This window comes from Hibiscus syriacus, unplaced genomic scaffold, assembly GCF_006381635.1.
Source record: "Hibiscus syriacus cultivar Baekdansim isolate YM2019G1 unplaced genomic scaffold, ASM638163v2 tig00110020_pilon, whole genome shotgun sequence".
NCBI lineage: Eukaryota > Viridiplantae > Streptophyta > Magnoliopsida > Malvales > Malvaceae > Hibiscus > Hibiscus syriacus.
The window spans coordinates 2,727,220-2,741,729 of record NW_024062568.1 but is presented as its reverse complement, the minus strand read 5'-3'; the positions used below and the strand labels follow the sequence as shown (position 1 = coordinate 2,741,729).

Here is a 14,510-nt window from a genome sequence, read left to right as displayed (position 1 = left end):
TTGAATCATCTACTGTATCTCATGATTGGCTATTCCATGCTCTTCATGATACAGTGGAACATAATGATTATAATTATTGGTAATCGTTCGTGTATGGAAGGAGCCTCAACCCAAGGTGGAAGCGACACCTACACCAAGACCCTGATATTTTTTAACCTTTCTTTGAATTTGCATCAGGATTTTCGTCCAAGGCTTCAGTTGAATCATTTGCTTTATTTTCATTGATATCCGAGGCAACTTTGTTAGAGATGATCTGAGCCTGCTGTTGTTGAAGATGATCAGAGCTCTGGTAACTTTCCCGTTGAGGCCGATGCTGCTGCTGGCTCTTGTCGACGTTGTCGTGGCTTCTTGCCTGTTCAATGCAGTAATCTCCGGCCTGGTTCTGTTGATGAGCATCCGTCAAAGGTAACCCTTGAGAAGATTGGCTTTCTTTTTAGAATTTCCTGAAACTCTGCTCCCTTTGTTTTCTCTCACGAACTTGGTGGTGTAGTTTGGTCTTTAGTCTCTTTGATATTTATTGATAATGAAACCAGAATTTTACCGTGAAAGATGATGCTATAACTTAGTGTCATTGCATCAAGAATAAAGCGATATAATTGTATGAAAATGAAAGCAACTATGATTACTTTACCAAGGAGGCCGATGCTGCTGGCTCTTGTCGGCATCCACCTGCTCATTTGTTCCTCACAGTAATATTCGTCCTGGTTCCGTTACTGAGCATTCATTGAAGGTAACCCTTTAGAAGACTGACTCTTCCTTTTCAATTCATTTGTTTTGCTTTTCAATAAAAGAAAGAGAAAATAACTTTAGTGACCGAAAATGTCTTATAATATACGATTTTAACCAAATTTTTTTGGATTTGAGAAAATGAACAACAAATTTGCAACGCGATCTCGAATTCGCAACTCGAACTCCAATTTCGCAACACAGTTTCCAAATACGCAACATGAATATGTAAATCGCAACGCGGATTTTAGTAATGTTTACCTATATCGGTAATTAGCGTTGCGAATTTGAAAATCGCGTTGCGATAGTACTGTTTACCTATATCGGTAATTAGCGTTGCGAATTTGAAAATCGCATTGCGATAGTACTGTTTACCTATATCGGTAATTAGCGTTGCGATTTTAGAATTTGTGTTGCGAAATTAGAGTTCGCGTTGCGAATTTGTTGGTCATTTTCGCAAATCCAAAAAAAGTTAGTTAAAATTGTATATTATAAGGCATTTTCGGTCACTGAAGTTATTTTCTCTAAAAGAAATTACATGTTTTTATAAATAAGTTAGATCATTCTTTAGATTTTATTATATACCTCAGGGTTTTTTTAATCATAATAAAATTTTTGGTTTGCAGAAGAAACAAGTACAGAGTTCTAACAATATACAAGAACACATCAGCCCTCAGCAACAAATCCTAAGCTGGCCAACCCATCTGCAAAACGAGAGAAGAAAACAGGAGAAACAACCAACCACTGCATGGGTACACTAGGATCGGGGTTCATCTCATCAATGATGCAGAGAGAGTGAACACATCAGCCATCAGCTCGAATCCATAGCTGAAATTTGACGCCAAATCGCAAGAGGCTAGAGCGAAGGATGAATCAAACTTATGATGAAAAACGTCAGCTACTCATGCACTGAAAACCCACACTAGTGCATTGATTTCTGAAGTAGAACAGATGCTCTCTCAATGCAACCTACATGCTCTCAAGATAACTTTTTATGTATCTTGAGCTTATTATACATAAAAATTAACACACATACATGATACATTTTACGCTTTTCACCTTGCATCTGAAGACAATATAAGTGTTATATCACTGGCAACAACTTGACTTTGGTTTATTTGAAGCTTTCCTTACAGGAACAGTTTCGCCCCATGCATCAGTTGAATTATCACGCTCTTCATGATATAGTAGAAGACGATGATGATTATAATTATTGGGATTCTGTTCATGTGTCAAAGGAGCCTCAACCCATGGTGTTTGAGAATGGGAACTCTGATAACCACTAGGATGAGCATCTCTTGAATGATCAGTAACAGAAGCCGACTGATCTGAAGCAACTTTGTTAATCAAAGACGAATCATCGTTTACTGCACATGCTTCTGAAGGTATAACTGTAACTACAGCCTGCTGTTGTTGAAGATTATCAGGATTTTGATAACTTTCCCGAGGCTGATTCTGTTGTTTAAGATGATCGGAACTCAGATAACTTTCTTTAGGTCGATGCTTTTGTTGAAGATTGTCAGAGTTCTGATCACTTTCTTGAGTCTGATTCTGTTGCTGGAGATGATCAGAACTCTGATAACTTTCCTTAGGATGATGCTGTTGTTGAAGATTATCAGAATTCTGAAAACTTTTCCAAGACTGATGTCGTTGTTGAAGATGACCAGAGCTCTGATAACTTTCCTGATGCCGTTGCTGCCAGCTCTTTCCAGTGTTGTCACTGCTCAGTCGTCCGTCGCTGCAATCATCAACCTGGTTCCTTTGATTGGCATCCATGAAGGGTGACCCTTGAGAAGACTGACTCATCTTTACAACCTGGTTCCGTTGATTGGCATCCATGAAGGGCGACCCTTGAGAAGACTGACTCATCTTTACAGATAACTCATCTCCCTTGTTTCTGTCAGAAACTTGTTGGGCTGATATGTTGTCTTAGCTTCTTTGATATTTATTGAACATGAAACCAGAATTTTAAACTGAGAGATGATCAATTAGCTTCATTGTTTCAATTACGGATCAAGAATAAAGTGAAAGAGAATAAAAAACCAACCAGCTTGTATTAGACACTTCCTCAAACAACAGCTGTGGCATTTTTGATAACCTATCTTGCTCCGACTTTTCATTTTTCTTGTAATTATCGTGTGTGCGATGCATCTTCAAATGTAAGTACGAAGAGATGATATTTCAATAACTCTTCAAATATACGAAAATTTTTAAATATTTGATATTGAGTCGAGTTATTTATGTTGTTTGAGCTATTCGAGTCAACTTCAATTTTGAGTTTGAATTTTGAGTTGAGTTGGCTGTTTAAAAAGCTTTGCAAGTCGAGCGAAGTTATAAGGATGGAGACAGGGTACCAACTCAAAAGCCAAATCGTGTTACTGTGTAAAGTTTACCTGATCGAAGGGGGACAAGTGTTGTAACTACCACTCCGAAAGGGTTCTACCTCAAAACCACCCGTGGAAACTAATAACAAAGAATTCGCATGGTCTAATGGATTTGTATATTGAGTTGTGAATAAGCATATTAGGTTTCTAATTATTTAAGCTCAATCTTTATAGTTTTACCGGTCCAACTGCAGGACAACAACATGATTATCGTATACACGAGATATATAATAATGTACTTTCTAAGATTCTAGGAAAGACTATTTCCTTCAAGTGGGAGAGAACTCGTTCTGCCTCTTACATCCATATCATAGTCGATCAATCCGAATCAGAAAAGGTAAATTACAATGTCAACTACTTATTTTCTCACATCCTAAGTCAACGTAAACTATTTCCTTACTCGTTTGTCCCTTCTCGTTCTGTTGACGAGCACCCATAAAATGTAACACTCGATCAAAGTTGTATACTCACCCAGTTATTTAAAATATTACAGTTGTGTTTTCTCGATCGAAATTCTTGACATAAAGAATATTATTATGATCACATGCGATGGATATCGATCATTATTTAAATACGTGATTTCAACCAATGAAAATAAGTAAAAGAGAGAGTATATATTCAGCAAAACCAAAAGAAAACATGTGTTCATCGCTCAGCTTTATGCTAAAGCAATAAAGCTGCTCCCTCGCTGATTTTATTCTTGAGGAACATTTTCTTTTTGATTTGAGCTAAGAGTTGTAATTAATGAGAGAACGATCGTTGATCAATATTTTTTATAAGAGAAATGGAGTCGGTCATGAAAACGAAAAAAGTAACAACTCTGAGTTTAAACAGACCCTAAAATATTTTTGAAAAAGGTGATCTGTCAACGGCCGATAAGATCAATTTGTTATTTTCGATAAGTAACAACTCTAAGTTCAAACAAACCCTAAAACGTTTTCGGTTTGAATAATCTTACACTATTGGAGGTGATGTAAAATTCCACAACTGTATTATTCGGTTGATTTTTCAACATTGTTTAATGACGAAGATGTAAGATTATCAAATAATAAACACCAAGTGAGAATATATAAAAGTAATGTTATTATCATATATTTCTTAAGTAACGTAAAATTACTAACAATAAACATTATTGTTAGTGATTATGTATGGTTATTTTCAGCTTTAATCTTTTTTTATAATTTGATTTTTAAAATTTATTTTTTATCAACTTTAATATTTTCACATAAAATACAAAATAAAAAAGTGATGGTGAGGGAGCTATTATCATATTTTCAGCTTTTTTTTAAAAAATTGAATAATTTAGATAATTTAATCTAATTATCATATATAATTTTATATTTAGTGAATTAAACAATTCTAAGTAGATACTTCGATATTGTTAGTGATTATGTACAGTTGACACTCATACTATATCCATCACCTTTTTTGATATGGCCACAAGGAAATATAAATGAAAATTTAGAGAAAAAATGGTTATATTCGAATACGATGACATGGTTAATATAGATGTTATAAACATTAAATTATTTTATTATTTTTATTTCAAATAAGTATTAGATATGAATATGTTATTACATTTATTTTTTAAATTATATATATGTATATGTTTATTTGAAGGGTTATACGTAAAATAAATGTTGGATATAGTTTATACAAATATGTTTTTTTTAAATAAAGATCAAATTCAATAATTAAATATTAAATTATATTCTTATATTTATATTTAAATATATATTAAATATGAAAGTCCCCTAATGGGATAAGATTAATTAAACCTCGTGTCACATTCTCCAAAAGTCTTATTCTTAGGGGGGGAAAGAAGAGAGAATATAATTAGGTAATTAGCATAAAACATCGACATGTGTTTATTTATTTATTATTTAGTCATCAATAAAATATATGTGATGAAATTTCAATTTCTTTTGTATAATATATTGAGATTATATATTTTTAAATAAAAGAAAATTTTAATCAAAATCCATCATAATAAATATTATCATATAATTAACTTAATTTTAACTAAGTTGAATTAATTAGAATTAGAACTAAAATTAACTAGATAATATGTGCACAATCTATGTAGAACAAAACTCGAACTTAAATGTTAAAAAACACATAGCTTCGGTTTTGTCAATTCTGTAAATAATTTATTGACCGAAGACTTTAATATCAAGATTCAATATTTTTAATTTATCAATTAATTTAGATACATTCTGTATTTAATTTTTATTTATGATAGTTGGATTTGATAATTTTTAAATTATTTTATTTATATCATATTTGTAACAATTCCACTCGTAAAAAGTTAAAACTCGTGAAATTATTATTATTTTTTCTTTATCATAAAAGAATTGAAATGATAAGATTAAAATATAAGATAAGAAAGGGGCAACTTTTTTTTAAGGTAAAGTAACATATGCTAGCATTTTGGGTATCTTATAAAGTGAATCACTCCAAGCCCCCCGAGTGTGGGCTTTGCATGGGGGTTAAAGTAACGTTACGCACGGATAGAGTGCTAATAATTACCAGGTATCACCTCTCGAGATAGCGTTATACAATAACGAGATGAATCCGAGACAAAGGGAATCCGAGACAAAGGGAATCCGAGACACTATTTATGTTAGTAAAATCTTAATGGAGTTACAACGATAAATGATTCATCTCTTCTGGTTATCAAAGCTGATAACAACGGTGTTTGCCATTGACTAATGTGGATAACAATTTGTGATATTTAGATACCAGAATGATTTAAAACTTTATATACCAAAGTGATAAAAATAAGGCCAAATTTGTATTTAACCCTACATCCAAAGATGCTGAAATCAAGTCGAATATGGTAATCTTATCCTTTTGTTTTATTTGTTTAATAATATAAGAAAGTGAAAGGATGTAATTGAAACAGAAGGGAGATTGAAGGGGGCATCTTGTACAGTAAAGTTAGATGCTATACCTTAGCCTTTATGAGTAAAGATTCTGTCTCCATGACTCCCACTTTAGTGGGTTTTGCTTGGAGAATGAAAATTGGAAAGGGAAGTCTCACACGTTACACAATGGTTATTCCATAGTTTAATTTGGGCGTCTCATCGGATTGCTCACATTCTTTTCATATTTACATATTTTTACTAATCAATTTTTTAAAAATATACTTTAAATTATATATATATATTAAAGTTTGATTATTTATGTTATTTATTGTTATATTTTAATCAACGAGTCATTAATTTTGATTAGTTTGATGACATGACATGTTAGTAAAAAGAGATAGATTTTAATTTGACCCATAGACTTTAGATAAAATACTAATTTGACCTCTAAAGTTTAGATGAAACTCATTTTATCACTTAAACTTTATATAAAATATAAATTTAACCTCTGAATTCGACCAAAATCTCTCACTATCAATCGTCATTGGTCGTCATCAATCATTGGCGATTAATGGATCTCAAAATTTATGGATCACTATTTTTTAATCTCCTGAACACGATTATGGTGTCAATTTCACCGAAAAATGCCTCGAAATCAATAAATCTAACCTAGAACCTTTCGACTTCCTTTAAAATTAAAATTAAAAATCTAAATCTATATTATAATCAAATGCATAAATTATTTATTTATAATATTGTTATGTCATATTTTTTGTTATATTTATAAAATTAGCTTAATTCAATCATTATAAATCAGATTGAATCTATACAAGTTTAATATGGATCAATTCGATTTTAGACTATTACTATTATTATTATTGCAATCCAAATTGTATTGAATCAGATTGAAAAGTTTGATATGAATCAATACGAATTTTTAATTTATTATACAGATAAAAGGTAAACGGAAGTGATGATCGGATTATGTATTGAAATGTTTAGCAAATGAAAGAATAAGATATCCATACGTATAGTAAATGAAGATTTTATGTTAAAGGGGCAAACGTATAAAATTTTAGGTGGAAAATTAACTTATAAAATTTTAGACGGCGAAAACATATTTTTAACAAAAAAATACAAATAAAATATAAAAAAAATATTTAAAATATTTAAGAATTTAAAATTTTTAGGGGAAGAATGAGCCTTATTATTTGCGGCAACTTTGTTAAATTTTTGGGTAAAGTATACAAATGATCCACTGACTATATAATAATGCTTTGTTGAGTCCCTTGACTATTAGAAGTTACAACATAATCACCCGACTATAAGGTGTTGATTTATTAAGTTCCCCGACTATTGAAAGTTACAAAATGGTCATCTGACTATTCAAATGCTTTCAAACTCGTCTTTTTCCGTTAAAATTTGAAGTATGTTTGAGGTGTACGTTAACATGCTGACTAGAATATGATAAAATGTAGTCCCTGAATCTCAAACAACTATACACTTTAAACGGTTCTGAAATCATATTTTAGCATATATCATTCAACATGATAACATCTAGCTTAGACGACCGTCAATTGTTTAATAGAAAATGATGAGTTTGGAATATATGAATAATCGAGTGACCATTTTGTAACTTGTAATAATTGGGAGACTCAACAAATCAACATTCTATATTTAGGGAAAATTTTGTAACTATTAATAATCGAGGGACTCAATAAAGCATTGACATATAGTCAGGGAACATTTATCTACTTTACCCTAAGTTTTTTAACTTATAAATTGTTTAAAATATTCTTAAATTTTAAAATATTTATAGTACGTTTATAATGAAATTGTTTAATTTTTTTAAATAAATATATTATTAGAGATAATTTTACGTTTAAAGTGTATTACATATCTTAAGGCTCATTATACACACAACATAACATATATATATTACAATTTACTTCATTTGGAGGAGAAATTAACACAATTTCATATTAGTATATTATGTTTTACTTGATCGGACGATCGGCTGGCGGATGTGTACGTGGTTATTCTGAACTTCGAATTTTTTATATTAGTTGTTCATAGTAATATTTTATTTGTGTCAATTCCATACGAAGAATTTATATTATTAATATATATGTGCTCATCCTCTATAATATTTCTGAATCCGCCACTGTTCTATGACATGTAACAAGATGGAGGCTTTGATTTTTTTATTCTTTCTGGAAGAACATTACGAGGTACTCTCCTAAAAAATTGCGCAGGCAGCTGTAGCTGAGGATGATCAGAATCTGATTCGGAACTCTTATAACTTTCAAGAGGTCGATGCTTTTGTTGAAAATGATCGGAATTATGATAAAATTCATGAGATCGATACTGAAGTTGAAGATGATCGGGAGGTTGATTCTCTCGGTGAAGGGAACTCTCATAACTTTGAACAAACCCCTCAAAGTATCGCCGTGGCAGCTGTAGCGAAGGATGATCAAAACTCAAACTCTCAAGAGGTTGATGTTGCTGGCGAAGATGATCGGAACTCTGATAACCTTCCAATGGCCGATGCTTTTGGTCAAGAGAACTTTCATGACTTTGAACATGCTCCTCAAAATATCTTTGAGCCAACTGTAGAGAAGGATGATCAAAACTCAAACTCTCAAGAGGTTGATCCTGTTGTTGAAGATGATCTGAACTCTGATAATCTTCCAGAGACCGATGTTGTAGTTGAAGATGATTGAAATCTCGACAACCTTCTGAAAGTCGATATCGACAGCTTTCGTGGGCATCGTTGGTGCTCGATCGTCCATCATTATCATCGTCGACCTTTCTTAGTTGATGAGAATCCATTAGTGGAACTCAAACACCCCTGTTTCTCTAGAAACTAGGTTACTTTGCTTTGATTTGGTGTTTTTTGGTTTCTTTGACATTTATAGAATCATTGAGAGTATTGCTTCACGTTTAAGTTTTAACAGATAAATTAGTTTAGGGACACATGAGAGTACAAACAATAGGGAGGATTTTGTTTAACAATATAAATATTCTCATGGGTTAAATAATTTTAGATTAAAATATTTAATAAATGGTTAATATATTAAAAATTAAAATAATATATTAACAATATCATATTAAATAATGAATAATAATATATTATCACGTGACACTTTTTTACTATAACACATGATGTTATTGGACTACATCATATAGTTTATAGACTGATGATGTTATTTAATGACTAATAGTAATAACAATTTATGATTTTTAAATATCAAAATGATAAAAAAATAATTTTGGGACAAATATGAAATATGTATTTAACCCTACATCCAAAGATGCTAAAATCAAATCAAATATGGCAATCTTATCTTTTGTTTTATTTGTTTATTTATATAATATTATAAATAAACAAATAAAACAAAAGTTAAGATTGAAGGGGTCATCTTGTACAGTAAAGATAGATGCTATACGTTAGCCTTTCTGAGTAAAGATGCTGTATCCATTACTTCGACTTTAGTGCGCATTTTGTACAGTGAAAGGATGTAATTGAAATAAAAGATAGATTGAAGGGGGCATCTTGTACAGTAAAGTTAGATGCTATATGTTAGCCTTTCTGAGTAAAGATTGTGTATCCATTACTCCGACTTTAGTGGGTTTAACAATATATTCATTATATAAAAGTGAAATTAATTGTTATATTTAAACTTGTAAAATTTTAAAATATCTTGAAATTTTCTAAACCGGCCCGCCTGACTCCATTGAAAAAGCCCGAGCCACAAAATTCCAAGTATGAAGAAAGCCCGACATGTACCCACCTGAATTCACCAAAAACTCATTTGTTTGTCACATCTATACATCATTTTGTGATAATAAATAACGTAAACGATCATAAAAACTTTTGAAAGTTAAAAGATCTAAACAAAAATAAAACAAAAGTGACCTTACGTATAGTTTACCCTATTAAATTTTATTTGATCGGCAAACTAACAAAGATACATAGATATTAAGATCTACATATCTTTTGATGCAACCGTAACTGGGGTTTATTGTCAGAAAAGATTATCGGAGTTCGAGTTTTTTTTCTCAAGACTAGCTCGTGTCGGTATTGTCTTTTCTTAAAATTTGAATTTTTTTCTATTAGGTATACATTTTATTATTTGTGTTGACTCTAACATTTTATTTATATTCAACCATACATAAAATGCGTGTTGTTAATATATATGTCCATCTAAGAAAATTTTTAGATCCGCAACCGATAACCTTTTACCCATTGATTTTGCATTTATTTGACCCTATATTACAATTTCATTTCATTTTTCTCCTTTTATTCGACGTATATTTTTTTTTCTAGAAAATGTAGTTTTGTATGTTTTTAGTAATCGACGAACATATAAAACAAGGTATTCGGTATAGATCTCGTTAAAAAACGTCTCTAATCTTTGATGTAGAAAAAAAATTGCGTTATACCAATGTCAAAACAGATGAAGATCAATCTGCAGCCCTTAAAACGTAATTTACATCCAAATCAAAGAAAACAACAACATGAGTCAACTTAACCATGCACTAAAAAGCTATACGACCCAAATCATACATAAAATGCCAAATGAACAAATATGCAGCAGTCGTGCACTTGAGAAAGAAAAAACACAGCTCAGCAGTTAACCAATGCGCACACAGAGCACTTTGAAGCAGCCCACCAGCACAAAACAGCCACCACCGAAAACCGAGGCAGCAGCCACACAAATCAGCATGGAAAGATTGAAGAACAAAATGACACCAGCAATCACCCAGTAAAAAAACATTCAGTCACTAGGATCAGAAGAACTGACGATCCACTTCCGTGACTACCGACCCTGTAATCAACTCAAAACTCCAAACTAATGCTAAACTTAAATACAACCAATCAAGTACACAGTGAGAGTGGAAATAATTTTTTAAGAATTATTTTGGATACATTTATAAGTAATATGTTTGTATAACAAATTACGAAAACAATCTATATTATATTTATATAATTACTCTCATAATCAATCGTCACGAAATATAAATAGATGGATTAATTAGAAGTACAATCAAAATTAATCAATGCAATACATAAACAAAATTACAAATACAATTAATACATCATTTTAATTTCAATTAAAATCAACAATTACTGAATACAAACGAAAGAACTGATAATCAAAACATATCCAAACCTATATCAAAATCTCACACGTGCTGCAATTTGAACCTGAAAGATATTTTTTTCTTTCATAATCACATACACCCCTTTCTTTTGCCCATATTATCATATTCTCGCTTACAATATTTGTTTCCTCGGTGGTAAATTTTTCTTAATAATCGAGGCGGCTTGATTTGTATTTCTAAAAATAATTTTATATTCTATTTAAAACGTAGGGTAAAACTACACGTTTAGAATTTAAAACTTTAATTCTATTTAAAATCATACCTAAAGCTTACTTTTTATTTCATTTTAGTATTCCGCCGTTAAAAACTTAATAGAAGTGTTGCATGTGGTATTTTTAAAGGTAAATTACAATATTCATCATTTAATTATATTCTCACTCTTATTCTGGTCACCAAAGTTTAAAAATTTTCAATTTAACTACTCAACTTTCAAATTATTCATGTTTTAATCACTCGGATTTATTTTATTAATAATTTTTGTGACATGATATTTTTATCACTATTTTACCAATATATAAATTAAAATAAAAAAATAAATTTGAAAGTTAGAGTGATTAAATTTGGAGTAATTTGAAAGTTAAGTAACTAAATTAAAAAAAAAGTAAACTTCAGTGACCAAAATAAGAGCGAGAAGATAGTTCTAGTAATGAATGATGTAATTTACCCATAAAAAGTGTCATATTATAACAGTTTCTCTAAGTTTTTTAACATACCAAATGTGTAGTTTACCCTAAAACTAATTATTTTAAAGTTTATTGCATTGCTTAAAGCTTAATATGCATAAAACATATATATATATATATATATATATATATGTACACTACGATTTACTGCATTTGGAGGAGAAATTAACACACATTCGGATTGCGTTTTACTTGACTCGGACAACCGATTTGTAAGGGTTTTATGACTTGTGACAAGCGGAAGGCTTTCGTTGTCTGACAGTTCTCCTTGGACGAACATTATTACAATAGATCTCAAATTGAGGTAGATGTTGCTGATCAAGATGAATAGAATTCAAAAGATGATCAGAACTCTGATAATGTTTAGGAGGTCGAATCTTTTGGCGATCAGAACTCTCATGAAGACGAAACTCCTCTTTACCTATTTGAGACAGCGGTTGTTGACTATGATAGGAATTCTTATCAGTTTCCCGAGACAGATGCTGCTGTTGAATATGATAGGAATTCTTATCAGTTTCCCGAGGCAGATGCCGCTGTTGAAGATTATCGAAACTCTGATAACTTTCACGAGGCAGATTCTTTTGGTGAAGAGAACTCTCGCAGCTTTGAATATACTCCTCATAACTTTCAAGAGGCGGATTCTTTTGTCGAAGATGATCGAGATTCCGACTCTCATAACTTTCCAGAAGTTGCTGAAGATAATCAGACTTGGGAAAACTTTCTGAAGGCTGATGCTGCAGGCTCTCATCGTCGCTGTCGCTTCTCGGTTTTCCCTCGATGTAATCTTCGACCTGGTTCTGTTGATAAGTATCCATTAAGGGTAATCCTTGGGAAGAGTGACTCATCGTTTTCTCCTTACTGGCAACTCAACTCATAAATTGGTTTGGTGTCTTAGTTTAATTAACAGAATTTGCAAGTGGAAGATGATGAAATAATTCCAGGCTTATATCCCGCACTTCCTTAAACAACACTCTTGGCATAGATTCTCCCACTATCTTTTTGAAAAATAATACTCAGAATATATAACGTTCTAATATTTTTAAATATATATATATATATATGTAATATATATTTTTTAAAGTTCCTTAAATTTCTCAATCTTTTTTAAGAAAATATGCTATTCTTTTTTTTTAAATACAGTGTAAATTATAAAATTGACCACTTCATTTTTAGTTTTGTACATTTTCCTCACTAAATTAGAAAAATATAATATTTGATCACTTTCATTTTGTTTAATTAAGCTATGGTCACTTTTATTTATTTCCCCACAAACGACAGTTAAAATTCCAATGACTAAACATATAAAAGTTGATAAGGTAAGTGACTACATCTTAATGAAATAAAAAATAAACATAATCATATCTTATGAAATAAAAACGAAAGCGAATTAAATATTATGTTTTTTGAATTCAGTGAAAAAATGTACAAAACTTAAACGAACATGACCAAATCCTGTAGTTTACCCAAAAATATAATACAATTTTAGATTTTTTTATATTTTAGTTTTTAAAATTTAATATGTATATATATATATATATATTACATGTCACATTGTATATTACTATAGCACCGCATTTTTATTTTTATTTTTTTGTAAATTGAATAATTGCGTATTATAGTAAAAAAGTCACAAACTAAATTGAATTAAAAAACTAATGGTAAAGTATACAAATATCCCCGATTATAAGATATTATTTTGTTGAATTCTCCAACTATTAAAAGTTACAAAATGATCCTCTAACAATATGATGTTGCTTTGTTGAGTCTCTCGACTATTAAAAATTATAAAATGATCACCCAACTATTCATATATTTCAAACTCGACATTTTTTGTATAAAAAATAATTTTCGTATGAGTTGGGAGTTAATGTTGAATGAGATATGATAGTCGTTTGAGATGCTGTGATCATATTTTAACATATTTCAATTAATATTTAACATCTAGCTCAAATTATCATCAAAATTTTAACGAAAAATGATGAGTTTGAAATATATAAATAGTCAAGTGATCATTTTCATAACTTTTAATAGTCAAGAGATTCAACAAAACGTCATATAGTTGGAGGACCGTTTTGAAAACTTTGATAATCATTGACTCAATAAAACAACACTCTATAATCAAATGACCATTTGTGTGTTTTACCCGAAAATGAAATACTAAAACGGTAGTGAAATAAAACTTTAAAAAATAAAATACCATTTAGAAGAATTTTGAAGTCCTTTTTATACAAGGTATTCTAATTACAATAACTAATTATAGCTTTATAAAAAATATTTCAACGGTCATCTTTAAACTAGATCAAAATATTTCAATCCCTATAGTTTGGAAAAGTTTGATATTTAGTTCCCTATACTTAAAAAATTAAATCTTAATGCTTATTCCAGTCTCTAAATTTACTCACTGTAAAGTATGCTAGATGAAAAATAATAATATCATCATCAATAAAAATAATAATTTAATTTTAACTTTCTAAGAACAAAAATTAAATCTCAAATCTCGTTTAACTACAGAAGCTACCAGCATATCTTGACCTCTAACTTACAATGAACACTAATGGGTTTTCAAGCAACCTCAACTTGACCCGATCCCGATCCGAATTAATCCATAGAAGGTCTATCCAACATGTAAGGCATCCATATATCAAACGTGCTAATGAATTTCCCTCATCTCCTTCCTGAAA

The 14,510-nt window shown here is 30.5% G+C and overlaps 1 protein-coding gene across 3 annotated transcripts; it reads right to left on the bottom strand.

The window, feature by feature from the left end:
• LOC120213273 (G-box-binding factor-like) lies at positions 1–2,758 on the bottom strand. 3 transcript variants are annotated; one of them, XM_039211443.1, is made up of 3 exons: positions 2,052–2,758; positions 1,975–2,007; positions 1–109 (listed from the first exon to the last, which is right to left on the bottom strand). In XM_039211443.1, exons 1-3 carry the CDS (start codon positions 2,593–2,595, stop codon positions 30–32), a joined length of 657 nt encoding a protein of 218 aa, XP_039067374.1. In that variant the 5' UTR covers positions 2,596–2,758; the 3' UTR covers positions 1–29. The 3 variants fall into 3 exon arrangements, with proteins under 3 accessions (XP_039067374.1, XP_039067372.1, XP_039067371.1); XM_039211441.1 differs by having other exon boundaries at positions 1,975–2,753; XM_039211440.1 differs by lacking the exon at positions 1–109 and having other exon boundaries at positions 1,318–2,347; positions 2,396–2,754.
• Positions 2,759–14,510: the final 11,752 nt, after the last annotated feature.

What these genes read in the sequence shown, in the direction of transcription:
- LOC120213273 (XM_039211440.1), bottom strand. Translation starts at nt 2,595, where the DNA reads ATGAGTCAGTCTTCTCAAGGGTCGCCCTTCATGGATGCCAATCAACGG. An exon ending in CATCAGGAAAGTTATCAGAG is followed by an intron (nt 2,348 to 2,395) that starts CTCTGGTCATCT and finishes AAGTTTTCAGAA; the next exon opens with TTCTGATAATCTTCAACAAC.